The sequence below is a fragment of the Cygnus olor genome, chromosome Z (assembly GCF_009769625.2).
Source record: "Cygnus olor isolate bCygOlo1 chromosome Z, bCygOlo1.pri.v2, whole genome shotgun sequence".
Lineage (NCBI taxonomy): Eukaryota > Metazoa > Chordata > Aves > Anseriformes > Anatidae > Cygnus > Cygnus olor.
Window position 1 is genome coordinate 27,489,721 of NC_049198.1, and position 17,128 is coordinate 27,506,848.

Below are 17,128 nucleotides of genomic sequence, written 5' to 3' on the forward strand. Positions count from 1 at the left end.
CATGCAGTTCTGTGCAACCTGCCCATGATGTGCGTGTACCACAGTTCTACACTGGCCACTTAACTCTGAGGCAAAAGAAACCATTTAGAAAATGCGTGGTCGCTAAAGTAACACAGAAAACATAATCAATACACAGACAGCCTTCTGAAATTAAGGACACAATCAGCCCAGTGTTCAAAAGAAACTGAAATAGATTAAATTTTGCTAAAATTTTTGAGGAACAGCTGTGGGCAGAAGATGTTACAGATATGTTAACTCCCCTGGATTAACTATATTCTGAAAAAAAAAAAAGAGGCAGAGACTAAGATAAAATAAGTATCACGTAAACACCAGTTAGAATTCGCCTTTCCAAGACCTTAATAAAAATGAGTAAACATCTGGATCTTTGGAAGAGTTCTCCTCTCTGGGACAACAGTCCAAGTTCTCACAAAAACATTTTCAAGTGGAAGCACAGACAGAAACAAATACATGAGCAAATTGTGCTGAGATTTTGATTTTTTTCAATACCATGTAGCAAACTACTCCCATGGATTCCACATGTAAGTAATTCGAATATTTCAGCATTTGATGTCAGAAAAATCAATTATCCATACACTGTAAGGGACATATACACACTGCTCCTCCAGTAAGTAATTAAGTTCTCCTTTCTCAACAGAAAAAAAACTGCATACAGAACAATGGCAATCTGTGGCAGATTTTCATCGTGCAGACATAGCAAACACCCACCTGCAGTAGTAGTGCCGGCCAAATTTTGCCCAATGATCCCTGACAATCTCCTCGACACTTTGCTTTCGAGCTGCTAGGATTGAAAGCCAGACTAGCACAGCCCATAGTCCATCTTTCTCTCGAAGGTGATCAGACCCTAAGGAGAGAGATGTAAAGCACATTATTTGCTATCACTGCATATCAGAAAACAAGGTAAGGAGGCTGGGCAAATGTCTCATTCAACTTGTACGTCACCTAACAGTAATCTGTAAGGTAGTAATCTCCACAACTATGGTAGCTCCCAGACGGACAAGCAGAACTAATGTTTAAAATGTGATCCATTTACATACAACAAAGTCTGTACTTCTAAGGTTAAATAAAAAAGATACTCAAGTACTTGGATAAAAGTAGTAGTAGCAGTAAAACATTTTTAATCATTGCTCCCGCTCACAGCCATGCAGGGTATTTTCACACCTCTAGTACCCTTTCCTAGAACTGGGCCAGATACGCAAACTCTTGGCCATGAAGCAGAATGTTCTGAGTTATATGAGTCAAGTTCAACTGCATCTCCTTATTTGCACAGACGTTCATCATCAAGCTGTGGAGAAAGAATTTTCCCATTTCATAAAAAATGAAGATTTCCAAAATGTTCATGACCTCCCATCAGGAAAAAAAAAAAAAAAGGATCATGATGAGCATGACAAAATAAGTCTGGGGAAAAAAAAAAAAAAAAGTAGAAAATAACACTTTTTCTCCTTTCTGCATTTCTCTATACCTCTCAGTGATAAAACTGTTTGAATGCTCAGACCTAACTCCTTTCCTAGCTTTTTATTTATGAAGACAGAAATTGATACAACAGTGGAGACTGAGAACAATTTTGGACTACCCCCAAAGGATTTAGCACATACTCTGAGACACGGGAGGCACAAGTTCAAGTCTACTGTCTGAATTCAAACAAGCATGGACTTGAACTTGCACTTCCCATGTCCAAAACCAAAATGCCAACTTGGAATAATGGCCTGCTCCGCAATAGACACGTAACATATCTCATACCTTGACTAGAAACATTTCTATGAAGCTAAACTCTACCTGTTAAAACGAGAATGCAAAAGGTTTCAATAATCAGCGCAATAATCAGCGTTTTCTAACAAAGGAGTATTTCATAGGAAAGGTCTTGGCCACTTCAGCTAGTGCCCTCTACTTTTGGATAATTTAAAGCAAATTTTTGAGGCAATCTGTACCTAATCCAGATTACAAAACTTCATAACAAAGCATGCATTACTGATAATTAATATAAAGTAAGATCTCAGACACCTGATGCTCAGTAGATGTGGAAGATGACGACTTAAGTTAATGAACTCAAAAAGCTTGACTAGACAGGTTAAATCTGTGGCCATTACTCTAGCATAATAATGCTAGGTTTGGCTGAAGTTTGTTAGCTGTACTGTTATCATTTTTTATCTAGTCACACAATACAGAAACCCTGGGTACAAAGTAAATACATTAAATCACAAGTTTTGTTTCCTCCATCAATTACTGACAAATCAGTGGCAACCAGTTGGACTATCCATGTCCCTTGAAATTACTTAGCAAAAATCCTTCACAGAGAAATCTAAACAGGTTTAGTTTCAAAACCTGCTGCATGACGTATCCTCCTTCATCAAACACAAAAACCTTGTTGCAAGACTGCTTTTCAGTTTTACAGAATAGCCTGAAAGTTCTGTACACTCATTTGTTAAAATGGCTGTGTTTTCCTACTGGCAGCAAACATGGATCCCATAATATAAATTGATACACTGAAGCTATTAATCCTGTGAAAAGTCAAGAGAAAATTAAAGACATATAAGGAAAACAGTAAGACCTGCATGGAGCCACCGTGATTCCTGAGCTTCACTCTTGACATCTATCTTCCAGTCACTGCTGCTGCCTTCAACTTGCAGTCCCTCTTCTTGAGAGACAGCAGCAGTCAGGCTAACAGAGGCTATTCATACGAATTTGCTAAGAGCCCACCATTCTGGGCTTGCCACAGCTCTGCCTGCCACTTAGGCTCATTTGCTTTCATTCACCCCTGGGGTGTAGACCCTCAGCCCCCCGAATCTAACAAAAAAAAAAAAAAAAAGAAAAAAAATGGCCACAAAGTTAACTACATGAAGATTATGCTTGTGTCTGTGAGTGTGGTAACACAGAAAACAGGGACATTGAATAGCACAGATGGATTTAAAAACTGAGACAGACAGTAATGTTCCTTCATGTTTGCAAAGTAGCTGTCACGATACTGAAAATACTTCTTTTCTCCTCTTTTTATCTGCCTTGGTCTGTAGCCTGTGAGCTCTCTGCAACAAGAACAGTCTCCTAATACAATGCCTAGAGCAATCGGCTAGTCCTCTAGCAGCTGCTATAAAAACAGCAAGAGCTTACTGTGTTCCCTGGTTCAGAGCCTCCGGGCGCTATCAAAGCATGGAGTGCCGACTAATCAGAAGAAAAAGGGCAGGGTTATTTATGAGCTCTCAGAGCTTTGCAAATAGCTTCAGATAAAAAAGGAAAACAAATGTCCCTCCACAGGAAGTCAGCCCTTCAGATAATCAGGTCCTCAGCTCTTCTACTCCCTTGTCATGATAACACGCTAGGTCAGCTGAAGGATGCCTTCCACAGAAACACCAACATTAAGACCTACAGATAATAAAGTCATCTTTGCTCATACGCAAAGCAGATGGCATGGTTATGATCAGTTTTACTTTAGCCAAGAGTCTGTCCCCGATAATGCTGCCAGTGCAGGTTTCTGCCACTAAGGGAGATCCCAAAAGGGAGATCTGGAAGAGAGCTGTCACTTCCCCCCATTGTCTGCATTCCTTGTCATGTCACCAGTTGTCGGGTCACCACAGGGTCTGGGGGCTCCATGGGGACCAGAAGCAGCTTGGCAGGGCCCATGTCTGGGCAGGACTGCAGCGTGGGGAGCTGGAGCCCAACTGTGGTGTTGCTGGGGCAGGGGCTGATATGGGGTCCTAGGCCCTGAACAGGGCCGGGGAGCCCTGAGAAGCTGGGCATGGCCCTGGTAACTGTGAGCCTGCCCCACCATGGCTGTTCCTTTCCTTCTTAACCTTCCTTGCTCTTCTTTTAGTCATTCATCCTTAGCACAGGAAAAGTCAATTTTGCCTAAAAAGTCATCTCTATTGCTGATATTACCAGTAACTTAAATTGCTTACGTATCTCCACAGATACTAGCAACAAGTGGAGACATGGTATTGAGCCAAACACCTGGACAATTTGTTCTAATGTAAGCAATCATTTATTCTCCTATTGTATAATGCCCTGCAGACTACAAGACTACAAGATCATGTAGTGAAAAATAGATTATGCAGTCAGCAAAATGATCAATATATCAAGACTTCTGTGCAAAGGTCTGAACTAAACGCCAAAGAAGAGATGCATTTTGATTTAACAAACAGTTTGAGCATGTTTCATTGAACCAAAATGGTCCAATGAAACATAGAGAGAAGAATTTTTGGAAGGGTCTCTGTCATGCTCCAAGCCTTGTTCTGGCATGGCTTAAGCTTATAAATCTCTACGACGAAGGATGAGTGTACACATGTATCATCCTTCTGATCCATTTAGCAGCTTTGGCATGTACTGTGTCCTTGTGTGTCCTTCAGGACAACAGACAGACTGATGTTTCTCTGGAAAGAGAAAGCATTGAACAAAAGCAATCCAGAGGCAAAAGTCTCGATGGAGAAACCTGGAAACCACACAACAGTTCCAGAATTAAAAATCACTGATTAAAAATGCTAGCCTAATGTGGATAGAGCAACAATAATCCTGTGTGCCCGAGAAATGTCTCAGTTCATTATTCTTACTAGAAGGAAAATTGGCAACTGGGATTTCTCAGAATTCTTTTATTCCACCTCTTTTATTGTACCAGTATATCCATCAGTTGAGTTACTATTTGCACCTATGTGTGAATGTATTGCCTTTATTTCTTTTAGCAGATTAAAATTCACTACCACAACTCAGACAACTCTGGTTTTCACCTGCTGCACCTTTGTTTGTAGATGTCTTTGGTTTTCTTCCTCTTTTATTCCTACCTCTCAACTTGTTAGAACATGTTAGAAAGATTAGGGAGGAAGCTAGTTCTGCCTCAGCTTAGATAAGTATTTCGTTTATATACCCAGTATCTCTTGTGGATTTGCAGAGGCAGAGCTGGTCTGTACAAAGTGATCAAGATGCCACACAACTATGTATTCCTGAAATTACAATACTAACAGCTGTCCTGTCTTGCTGAGGGAATTTATCAATCTCAGGATAATTCTGAGCTATACGTTTTATTGAAAAACCAACACATTAATGAATTCCAGGCCCTGTAAGGAGCTGTAAGTATTTTTCCAATTATCCCATTATATTTATTTTGACATTGGTAAGGAAAATTATAAGAACAAGTACTTTCACAACTTATTTTTGAGTTAATTTGTCACGTATTTCTCCATATAATAGTAGCAAAAGGTTTTTTTTACTACTGTAACAGTCAATTGCTAAGGCCAGACTCAGAGTAAACAATCTGGGAAAAACTGTCAGAGCATGTTCCCATTCAGAAATAAGTACTCAGCTTAGACAGGCTTAAACTGAAGTAAAGACTTGAGAGTCAGTAACCTGAGAAACAAAGTAAGATCATACAAAATATGTTCATATTATGATTTTTCTGATGCTGTAAAGCTGTTGGGCATGCAAGCTTTTATATGTCTCATTTGTTCTTTATCTGAAATGACTTGCAATTTTGATTGAGAGAGTGAGCCCTGAGGGTCATATGCATGAAGACAATACATTTGCTTTTCCCTAAACTAGCTAACTCTGTCTAGTGTATTGTATTCTGTAAATACAATTTTAAAGCAAAAATGAGATTGAAGCAAATACACAAACTCACAGTACAACATTTTTGTTTGCACGCAGTTCTTACAAATTTAGTCTTACAAATTTATCATTCAGGAATCTGAATCCTGGTGATATTTTAGGCAAATGGAGATTTAGGGACATTCTGATCTGTTCTTTTACTCAAGTTAACAGGATTATTTCAGATTTGTGTTACTGTAATAGATACCACCATATGGGTTTTTAAAGGCTTTCATTATTTTCAGCACCAGACCATCTTTATATTCTCCACTAGTTCTTCTTCCACATAATCTTGCAGGAGAAGACAGCTGATGTTAATGGCATCTGGAAATTTGGAGATGAAACATGCAAGTTTATGAAAGATGCAGCAATTACTGAAGAGGCTTAAATTGCAGAAAGATAAATCAACCACACAGCTCTCCTAATCCTGATTAATAGTTTGCTGATGAAATGTAGAAACTAATTGCTGCTGCTGACGCCCTTCTCTGAACTGTGTCCTGGGCATTAGTCACAGAACCAGAAAGCTACTAACCTCATCTGACAAGCTCCCCACACTGCTACAAAAATGGAAGAAGTTTTTAAAGCATTGGTTGAGCTCCAAGATCAGCTGCCAAAAAACAAGTCTGGGAAACACAGCCATATGGGATGTTTTCAAAATCTTTTTTCCTTTTATAGCAGAAATTTTGCTTTTATTTACTTGCCAGTGCAAAATCCCTTATATTATAAAACTAGGGCTCTGTATTGTTTGGAAATTCCAGCTGGGCTGGATTACCTGGGTACACAACCAATCAGTCTCCAATGCTGTTCAGTTAGTTTGACAATAGAACATGGATCTGTAAAACTCCATTCTCTTGCACAGAACAACAATGCTACCACTCTGTGGTGTAATGTGCTGTATGGCACATTTCTTGAAAAATCCCACACTGAAAGCTAAAAAAGTACTAAGTTTCAGTTCCCTAAATAGCTACAATGGAGGGGAAAGATGTAAAATTGATTCAAATGCCCAATAGTGGCAGAAACTTGTGAAGGTCATGCAGCTTAGGACATTACCAAAAGGTTCGCAATAAGGTAAATATTTATTGCTAAAAACAGCTCACATCGCTAACGTGTTGGTCATCTACAGACCAGCCTGTGTTTTACAAATAAACCTCCTGGCATATGAGATATTTTGAGACAGCTGCACTGAACTGAAAGATGATAAGAAAACTGAGGCAGGGAGAAAAACAAACTTTAGACATCACTGTAATTGCCCTGCAGGCACTGTCACAATCCATTTACACAGCAACTACCTACACACTGATCCAGTGCTCCAAGTTGTCTGAATGCCCATGGGCTTCAATCCTGATAATTTATACCATCATTTAGATGGAATTGTCAAAAATGGAAGGCCTTCCAACACTTCCAATGAAGTGCTGCAGGTACTAGGAAGCCCATCTGAGCAGAATGGACTGAGATGCACAGGTTAAGTGCTGCTGTAGAGCAGCTCTCCGTGCTGGCCAGCAATGTTTTGGTCAAGGAATCTTAAAACTCACAAGACACAGAATTTATTAGAAATGTGAAGAATTAATGACAGGATAGGAGAAAACAGATTCAGACAGGAACACAGAGAGTGCTAGGAATATAGAGACTGGTGTGAGGTCAGGAGATGCAAGCTTCAAAATTAGAAGAGAGGCTATTGTACAAAATACAATTGTTTTAGTGCCCTACAGCAAGATCCTAGTGAAGCAAAAAAAGTCAAGGGCAAGGAGAGAGAGGAATTGTAATTATGTTGCCCACCTTGAAGAACAGGCAAAACTCAAAAGCCCTTTACCTCTGTTAGACACCTGCCCCTGTTTCCCAACCCCAATAAGCATCTGCTACTCTCGGTAATAAAGAAGTTAGGCCAAAACAAAGCATAATGCCCTTAGCGTTTCAGTAGATCAAGCCCTGAAACCACTTCTTTTGATTTCTATAAAAGTGGTCTGCAGGCTTGAAGTCCACCAACGCTTGGGAGAACCTACTTAGGAAGACCTGAACATGGATATAGGTCATACCTTTTCAAGGTGCCAGGGAAATTTGGTGTTTGGTCTTTTTCATAACTGCATGTAGTGGGTTTACGTGGCAAGGTTTTGGTAGCGGGGGGCCACAGGGGTGTTTTCTGAGAGAAGAATCAAGAAGCTGCCCCATGTTAAGATAAGGGCCCCACCACTGGCAAGAGCGAGGCCAATAAGCGATGTTGTTTGCACCTCTGTGAGAGCATATTTAAGAAAGGAAGAAAAAACTTCTGGGGAACAGAAGCTGGGAGTGTGGAGTGAGAACCAGCCCAGCAGACACCAAGGTCAATGCAGAAGGAAGGCAGGAGGTGCTCCAGGCATGCAGCAGCAGTTCCCTTGCAGCCTGTGGAGAGGCAGAGCAGACTGTCCCCCTGCAGCCCATGGGTCCCACATGGAGCAGATCTCCACGCTGCAGCCCCTGGAGGAGCCCCCCATGGAGCAGGTGGATGTGGCCTGGAGGAGGCTGCGGCCCATGGAGAGCCCCCACAGGAGCAGGCCCTGGGCCGGAGCTACAGCCCGTGGAGAGGAGCCCTCGCAGGAGCAGGGGGTCTGAGGGGAGCTGCCGCCCGTGGGGGACCCGTGCTGGAGCAGTTTGCTCCTGGGGGATGGACCCCGTGGTATGGAGCCATGTGGGAGCAGTTCTTGGAGAGCTGCTGCCTGTAGGCAGCTCCCTCAGGCTCAGTTCGGGAAGGATGGCATCCCGTGAGAGGGACCCCATGTGGAGCAGGGGCAGAGAGGGACCATGAGGGAGCGGCAGGGACAAAGCGTCAGGGACTGACCGCAGCCCCGATTCCTCATCCCCCTGCTCCACTCTGGGGGAGGAGGTAGAAGAGGGTGGATGGGGGAAGGTGTTTTTGGTTTCTTTCCTTTGTTTCCCACTTCTCTAGATTATTAGTAATAGGCAATAAATTTCTCTAATCTCCCTATGCTGAGACTGTTTCGCCCATCATGATAATTGTTGAGCGATCTCCCCGTCCTTATCTCAGCCCCTGCGCCCTTTGCATTGTATTTTCTTCCCCTTTCCTTTTGAGGAGGGGCAGTGAGAGAGAGCATGTGGTGGAGCTCAGCTTCCCACCTGAGTAAAACCACCACACTGAACCATAAATTTTTCCTGACAATTGTCCTTTGAAGCCAGTCACTATTAAGCAAGCAAAGATTCCTCTCTTCTTCCTGAGAAAGGAAACATCTACAAGAATCATAATCAACACCACCAGATGAAGCTGGTCTAGGTGCCTTACTTCCCAACCAGAAACAGGCCTGAAGTAGCGGTTTGTCATGGCATATGGCCCGTACAGGCTACTACTGCTTGCTTTGCATTACCTCTGCAGACAAAACTGCATGCAGTAAGACATGATACACTTAGCTGGCTAGGGTGTGCAGACATACTTCAGTACCTGTACGGGAGCTCACCACCAAACTCCTACAGGTCACAATTCCTAGTCCTTCCAGTCACAATCCACATTTCTCTTCCTTCAGCATGACAATGAAAGTAGGTTGGCTTTGTTTCTGTTTTTGTTTTTTCCCAAAATAATTTGGGTGCTACTGAGGTCCTATTGATGTCTCAAGAGGCACCCAACTTTCATGATAATATCTGTCTTCAGATATGCAAGAGGGACTTTAATATTTAGAGAGAAGGGGTACAGAACTGGCCTGGTGAAAAAGCGTCAAAGCACAGTAAAAGGTGAAAGATGCCCATTAAAGACCTCTCATGGGCAAATGGAGATGTGGTCTAAAAGCATATGGCAGCAAAAGACAGTACATTCTGAAAAGAACAAGACCTTCCTACTTCTAGAAACACCCTTCTCTCCAAACTAGAACTGTCACTCAATGACCCTGCAAAAGACCATTAAAAATATCCATTCAAAAGATACACCCAAGGCAACACAAATCTCTGCTCCTCACAGCAGCTAAGGCAAGGCAACTAGGTTTCCTATCTTTGGACAGTCATTCACATTCAGAACAGAAAGCAAAATACACATTCATCATTCATTTAATTTCTTTTACTTCCTACAGACAGGCACCCAAAGAAATCTAACATATTTTTGTTTTTTCCATCATAATCCAGATACTTACAGGAAAGTATATGACAGGCTGCTGTATAAAGTGGCATGTGTACGGCTTAAAGAAGTCTTCATTTTTAAACAAGCAGCATTCTGCTCTAACCTCAACTAATACTAAATACTAGAGAAAGCAACATGAAATTTGTAAACCAAACTTCACTGCATGATACATAACTTTCTGTGAAAAGCTGTAGGCAATGAATTACACACCAAAAAATCAAACTCCATGGAACTCGCATCAAAATACAGAATAAATTAGCCAGGAAATAGGTCAAGTAATTCTGATATATGATTATTCAAAAACATTTATAACATAACACTACTAAAAAAAAAAAAGTAGAAATAATTTATGTGGCAGAATCTGGAAAAGGAAAACCAAACACTGTAAAATTTATTTGGTTTCTCTCATAATCCAAAACTATGTTCGTGTAGATTTACAGAGTAAAGTCTCTTCTGGTTTGCTCTGACTGAATAGCATCAGTACTGAATTCTTGAGGACTGCTCAGATTTGTCTTTAGTTCTGCACTCTGTTGTTGACTGGTCTTGGGACAGATGAGGGACAAATACTTAGTGAAAATAGGTGCTGACATGCAGCTGAATTTATTCTAGCGATGATTTTATCTTTATCTGACTGTCCAGTAATTGTGATGTTCTAAACATGGGATGTTTGGAACAGGTTTGACTAGACATGTCATTAGACATACCAGTCTTCATGCTTTGTAGACTCATCCACAAGTCCACAAGAACCATGTGTATGCAGGCAACATTCCTCAAAAGGCTGTTGCAGTCTGTGAAAAATACTATTATAGTGTGACCAGTGAGATCCTTCTGCATAATGTCCAAGTCAGAAGAGAGTGGCAGACATCTCTGAAAGCTGTCTGGGCAGTGATAGGATTGCCTATGGTTTCACAATGTCCATCTTTCACATTTTTTTTACTCCAAAAGTATATGAACAACAGAGATTGCAAGAAGATGTTCAAGATACAACCAACTGACAGTCCTCTGTTCAAGCACAAGATCAAGTTAATTTGATGATTTTTTTTGGCTTTGACTTGTTTAACTTTGAAAAAATATTGTCATTAAAAGTCTGTGGAAATCTGTGATTATGTATTACTTACCAGTGCCAAAGCTTTCCTCCCCACAGAGTGAACAACGTCCGGAATCCATGAGATTGGAAAAATATCTCCATCCTGTTGGTGTTTCATACACAGGAACCTTCATTACTTTTGCCACTCTACAGAAGACAGAATAAAACACCAACAAGTAAAACTGTGTTTTTATATATATATGGCTTGAGATCACAGTATCACAGAATGGTTTAGATTGGAATGGACCTCTGAAGACGATCTGGTTCAACCCCGCTGCCAAGCAGGATCACCCAGAGCACATTGCGCAGTATAGCATCGAGGTGGGTTTTGAATATCTCCAGAGAAGGAGACTCTACAACCTCTCTGGGCAGCCTGTGCCAGTGCTCTGTCACCCTTACAATAAAGAAGTGCCCTCTCATATTCAGCCGGAACCTCCTGTGCTTCAGTCTGTGCCCATTGCCTCTCGTCCTGTTGCTGGGCACAACTGAAAAGAAACTGGCTCCATCCTCTTGACACCCTCCCCTCAGATATTTACACACATTGATGAGGTCTCCCCTCATTCTTCTCTTTTCCAGGCTAAACAGGCACAGCTCTCTCAGCCTGTCCTCATATGACCGGTGCTCCAGTTCCCTAATCATCTTTGTAGCCCTCTGAACTCACTCCAGTAGCTCCATGTCCCTCTTTTACGGGGGAGCCCAGAACTGGACACAATATTCCAGGTGTGGCCTCACCAGGGCTGAGCAGAGCGGGGGGGATCACCTCCTTGACCTGCTGGCAACTTCTTCAGTTGAGGAATATTGTAGGTTTTGCTCTGTCTCCTGACAGCTAGACTATGAAGTAAAACACAACATGGCAGACCAACAGCACCATTCAAAACTGATCCTTGTCTCAGAAACCAATGTCAGTCAGAACCCAGGTATGTTTACACACTGTGGTATTTTCATATATTCTAGGAATAGGTGTTCATTTTTGTATCTATATGTTACACCTTAAAAAGGGTGTTTATAAATGAGATCAAGTAAGAGTTGCTAATACTTATTTGAAAAGAGCTAGAGAGGTACTTGGAGTAAAAAGAATTATCAGAATGTTTAATCTTAAACTCAGCTTTCATGTCTGTGTAGAGGTAGACGCAAGTGTACCTCTTGTGTTTATACAGCACTAGCTGTATTACTGACCCTTAGATATATCACTGCATAATAGATGTTATATAGTGCAGAGCTGAAAAGAGCTCTAGCAGACTCTGCAGAAAATAAAAAACATAAAAGTATTTAATCTCTGTGTGACAATAATTGCAGGCTGGGAACGGGACAATCCTGCCAAAAGGTAGAAAACAATCAAACAGAAAACAATGACTAACATGCTTGAAGAGCAAAACTAATTCTCTTGAGGTAGCCTAATAATACACCAGGAATCTCTCTGTTTGCAGAAATGTTCCAATATCCTGGTACTGTTAATAGAGAAGGAAATCTCTTCCCTTTCACTTTTCTGTATTCCTCTAGTTTGGGGACAAACAGCCTCAGATGGACCTATCTTGATGAGCATGAGAGTCTCCCAGAGACTGTTATACTTGTTGAAAGTTTTCTGTTTACTACGCCAGCTCTAAAAATACAGATAATGATTTGTTGGTATTGGGTTTAACTTAGACTATGTCTTTCAAACAAACGTAATATAAATATAAATACGTATGTATAAAGTTTATAGTGAAATACGAGAGCGTTTCTAGCAATTATTTTTTGTTTGTTCTTGATTCTCACAGACTTCAACAGAGTAAATAGTTAGACTTTAACAGAGTAAATAGTTAGAAGCAGCAAATTCAGGCCAACTTTAGCTACTACTGTTCAGCAGTGCTGGAGGGAAGATAGTTACATTATATTACACAACAAGCAAAAGATCTAGTAAATAAGGTACTCAACAATACACCATATTCTAAACCAGAACGATTTCTGCTATAATTTGCGTCCAGAGGAGATTCACTTTCCTCTCTCTGCCTGTTTTCCCCATTTACTGTCACTTTTTGAGCAAGGACTAGTACTGTTTTCAAAGCTCTGTAAAAACAAAAGGCTTCAGTCCCAGCTGAGTAACGCAAACCACAATAACCTTCATAATAATCTTTCTTTGCCTCAAAGCTACAGAAAAGCAATAGTATTAATAAACCAACAGTCTGTCTGAATTAACATGCAATTATTATAATATCTGACAAGACTGGCATCTCATCAAAGCAGCACTGCAAAGAGCCCCACCCTCAGTGTAGGGGTGTTACAATGACTAGGGGGTGCAAATTGGAAAAATATAAGGCTACTCTTACTGTCCCCAGCCCAAGATTATCCCTGCCTTGCCCATAAATCTGTGCCTATGGTCAGTAATCTGAGGAGAATGTACACTTTAAATATGACAACTTTAAAGAATCAGTATCTACCAGTCACAATTATTGGCAGCAGAGCATAAATATCAGTGAGCAAAGGATGGACAGATCAATTCAATAAAGTCTTCTGCATTTATAAATTCTACACAAAATGCTTAAATTTCCCATACTAAATTTGACATCACTAAACACTGAAGATGAGAGCTATTAAAAGCACACTAAAAAATAAGCACCATCTTTTTTATTGTCATTTTGCTGAAATAAAGTGGAAGGCCCAATAAATACAGCATGTGCCTTTGTGCAACTTGGAGACATTTACAGCCGATGACCACCCTGGAAAATATGGATTTCCACAGGAAGATGAACAAAATACTCAAAACTGCAGATTAAGAGCAATAATGTGTTGTGTCAGATCAAACTAATAATAACACAAGCTACAGGACAATAACTCTCAGAAGATGGAAACAAATATTTTGTAACTGGGAAATTACTAAATCTTCAAAGCCATGGAAAGTAGAGATTGAGCGGTGGTGGAGGAAGGGGGATTTTCAGTACATCTACGTCTTTTGAAACAAGAAGCAAGACAGGCATGACACCAATGTTAAAAAAAAAAAAAAAAAAAAAAAAAAAAGTATCTTCAGTTACCCAAACATTTTTTTTCAGCCAAACTGCTTTCTTGTAGACATGACAAAATCATAGCTTTCAGTCACTGAAAAGCCAGATACATAAAAAGAAGTGCCATCTGAAACATAAGCATTGCATTTCTTGTGGTCCAAAATTTGGTAGTTAGTTTCTATGTACTAATGAAGATTCCAGCACTCTTTCATGCAGCATAAGACTTCATGACAAGTTTAAAAAACACTAAGACATTTATTCCACTAGGCAAAGAAAAGCTTATGATGAGGATTCCTGGAACATGTAATTCTGCAAGAACAATTGGTCATGGTAACTGTACTCGATCACAGATCCAAAATAACAATCTATCTATGATGTTTTTAGCAATGTACTTTTACAGGATAGTTCAAACAAGTCTACGTATATGCAGCTTTTAAAGTTTTTCTTCTTCTTTCTGCATGTTTAAACTGGAGTCTGAGTTCTTGAATCCCTAAATTTTGGGGAGTTAGACAGGTGGTTACCATAAAGTTTTTGCTGTCTACATAAGATCTCATGGTCAGACAGGATACTATTTCTCTCAGAAAATGAGTTTTGGAACTGCTGCTGCAAAGAGATTATAACTTGTAGAAGTCACGGACACACTGTCCCATTCTTCTGAGGAAATTTTGTATGTTATTATATACATTTGAATGATGAATCATCACCGAGATACTGATGCAGCAGTGCTTCTGTAAGGACAGTACCTAACCCTCTGAGTTCTCTGTGTGTAAGTGTCAACTGTCAAGAGTTCTGACTCAATGGTTGGAATGTACCTCCAGAGCAATTCAAAAGAAAAACTGGAAGAAAACTTGCCATATGAATAGGTTTATTTTCCTAGTCTGTTTGAAGCAAAGGCATTCTATTTATGTCTAACCACACAGTTGATATACCTGTGTTTATATGTTCTGTGAGTATGAACTATGTGGAAGGAATACAGAAAACCCCGGGCATTCTGGTTCTTCTCACCTCAGACATTTAATGGGACTGACTTCAAACAGTATTCTTTCTTGCTTTCTCTCAGCATAAGTGCTCACTACATCAATGAGATTATGCAGTAAAGTTTCTTGTGTCTGTGTGTAGCACTAAGAAGCTCTTGCTAGACTGGGACATAGGGCATTTACACTTCCACCTAAACTGTAGGGCAGTCACTTCAGTTATTCTGTCCATATCAGAGCTAAAGGTATTTAGGTTCCCAGTATGCTGAAGTACAAAGAAAAAATAATCAAGAAATAGTAGACTGTACTTTCTACAGTTACACATATTATTTAAAACTATGTATGCTTTGTGAATTAAAAAAAAAAAAAAAAAAAAAAGCACATGTTTTTACAAGGGGAGATAATAAAGTAGTAAAAATAGGAACATAATTACTGTAAGGATATGTAGTAACATTTACCCTTCTACCGCACAACTCAATTCTCATTTTTATTTTCAGGATCTATTCCCACACTACCTATACTTGCTGTCCATTTTTTATTAAAACATAAAAACACACACAATGCAACTATGAGAAGTAGCTTGAGTTATTTCATCAATGAAAAGCAGAATTACTGGAGAGTTTAGTACCAACCAAGAATTGTTAAGCCAATTCTTGAGCTCTACAGTACAGCTCACCAAAGAATGAGCTGGCTAGTTCATAAAGAAGGTAATAATGAACATAGTAACAGGCTTCATAAGGAAGACTAGGACTTTTGAAAATTTCCTGTCAGGAGAAAAGAATTAATAGCTAATTCTGAAATTGCTTCTGAAAGCCTTGAGAAACAAATGTGGAAAATTTACCTGTTCTGCACCAGGCAAGTGGATAAATTATCTTACAGTTGAACATCTGAACATCCCAGATCTTCCTTGTACTTCATTAACCATATGCAGATCATCTAACTATGAAAACAGAGGATAGAGGACTCTCCATAGTCCAAATCATTTTCCTTGGCACAGCAGTAAAAATGTTATCCTGCTTAAACTGTGTAAAAAGGTAACTCTCCATTGTGAAGAAAAAAAAAAAAAAAAGAAAAGAAAAAAAAAAAAAAACACATTCTTTTATTTCAAAGAGTTAAAGGAATAACCTTGTGAGACTGTTCTTTCAGTTTTCCATCCAGTGAAAACAACGAACTACTTTTCACAAATGGCCAAACAAGGCAAAGTGATCCTTGAGGGTATCTCTCAGTCACTGTGGTTCTGCACTAACTAAACACCACTGGTTTAAGCAGAATTATCCATACGTTCACAAAAGTTAGAGGAGGGTTTACTCCAACCTATTCTCTACAATGCCACAGAAAAACCTGATGAATACACATCATTCAGATACAACAAATGGCCTGGGGCAAGCTGACTTTCTTGTGCGCAGTGAAACTTTTATAACTTCTGAGAATAGATCAGTCAATCAAACAAAATTATCCTTCCAGAGTCATAATGCCTGTTCACTGCAAAGATAAAGGTCACAACACTGAGGGAAGGGCTTTCTTTGACAGGCCTCATGAACTGGTCTAAATAACTGGCTAGAGTTTTGCATTGTAGATTTAATGCTTGCTAGGGTAAACTGCGGTGTTGCATTCATTCTGTAGTCTTAACCTGGAGGAAAAAAAAAATCAATAAAATAATTACTAAAGAAGTAACTATTACATGTCTTCCTCTCATCTTCCACCACCTACAGGTGTCAGCTGCACATCTGAAGCATGCTCACAGACACTTGGGTGAGCAGACGTGAAAATACAGACTTGCATTTCATGGACATATTTTCTTCAAGCCTACTCCACTCTGTGGAGCCAGTGCTGAGGTAGACAAGGTGCTGTAACTTAGGCAGCAAAGAGCCCCATTCCGCAGGAGGGTAAGCACCCTCAAAGCCCAAACAAAGTCAACAGCAATTGAAAGAATTTGAGAGGCAGACATATGGGTCATTGCAGGAAAGCATGTGGTAGTGGCATTTCTCAAAAGATACCTGTAAGATCTTCTTTCAGAGTTAATGGCTAAAAAAGAAAAAGGGTTCACGCTGGGTCTTCTAAACCTCTACTTTAGCCACTGAAATATACTCTGTGTTATCTGATCTCCAGCTCATTTTTTTAAGGCCTAAAGCGTATTTTATTTTGACGTAAAGACTATGGTTTAACTGAAGCTAAGAAAGCCAGTTTTTCTTCCCACTTCTGTAGTCTTTCTTCACACAAAGGACAGAAAATATCTCAAGTAAGGATCTGCATATGATTTATCAAGAAAATCATTTCTCTAGCTGCAATATAGTCTTCTGGCACAGTCAAACCTTGCTGCACAAATGCTGCGTTTTATTTGATATTTTATTTCCTCAGATGCTTCAAAATGTTTGTAACTCCCTGGACACTTCTGAGATCATAATAACTGACT

At 40.0% G+C, this 17,128-nt stretch overlaps 1 protein-coding gene across 2 annotated transcripts in view; it reads right to left on the reverse strand.

Annotated features, from left to right (window-relative positions):
- Positions 1–17,128, reverse strand: part of PGM5 (phosphoglucomutase 5) — a 90,894-nt gene that overhangs the window by 23,174 nt on the left and 50,592 nt on the right. For both annotated transcript variants that reach the window (XM_040539904.1, XM_040539903.1), the window contains 2 exons: positions 10,795–10,910; positions 727–862 (listed from right to left, as the gene is read on the reverse strand). In XM_040539904.1, coding sequence (XP_040395838.1) covers positions 727–862; positions 10,795–10,910 — 252 coding nt within the window. The remainder of the gene's footprint in view (positions 1–726; positions 863–10,794; positions 10,911–17,128) is intronic.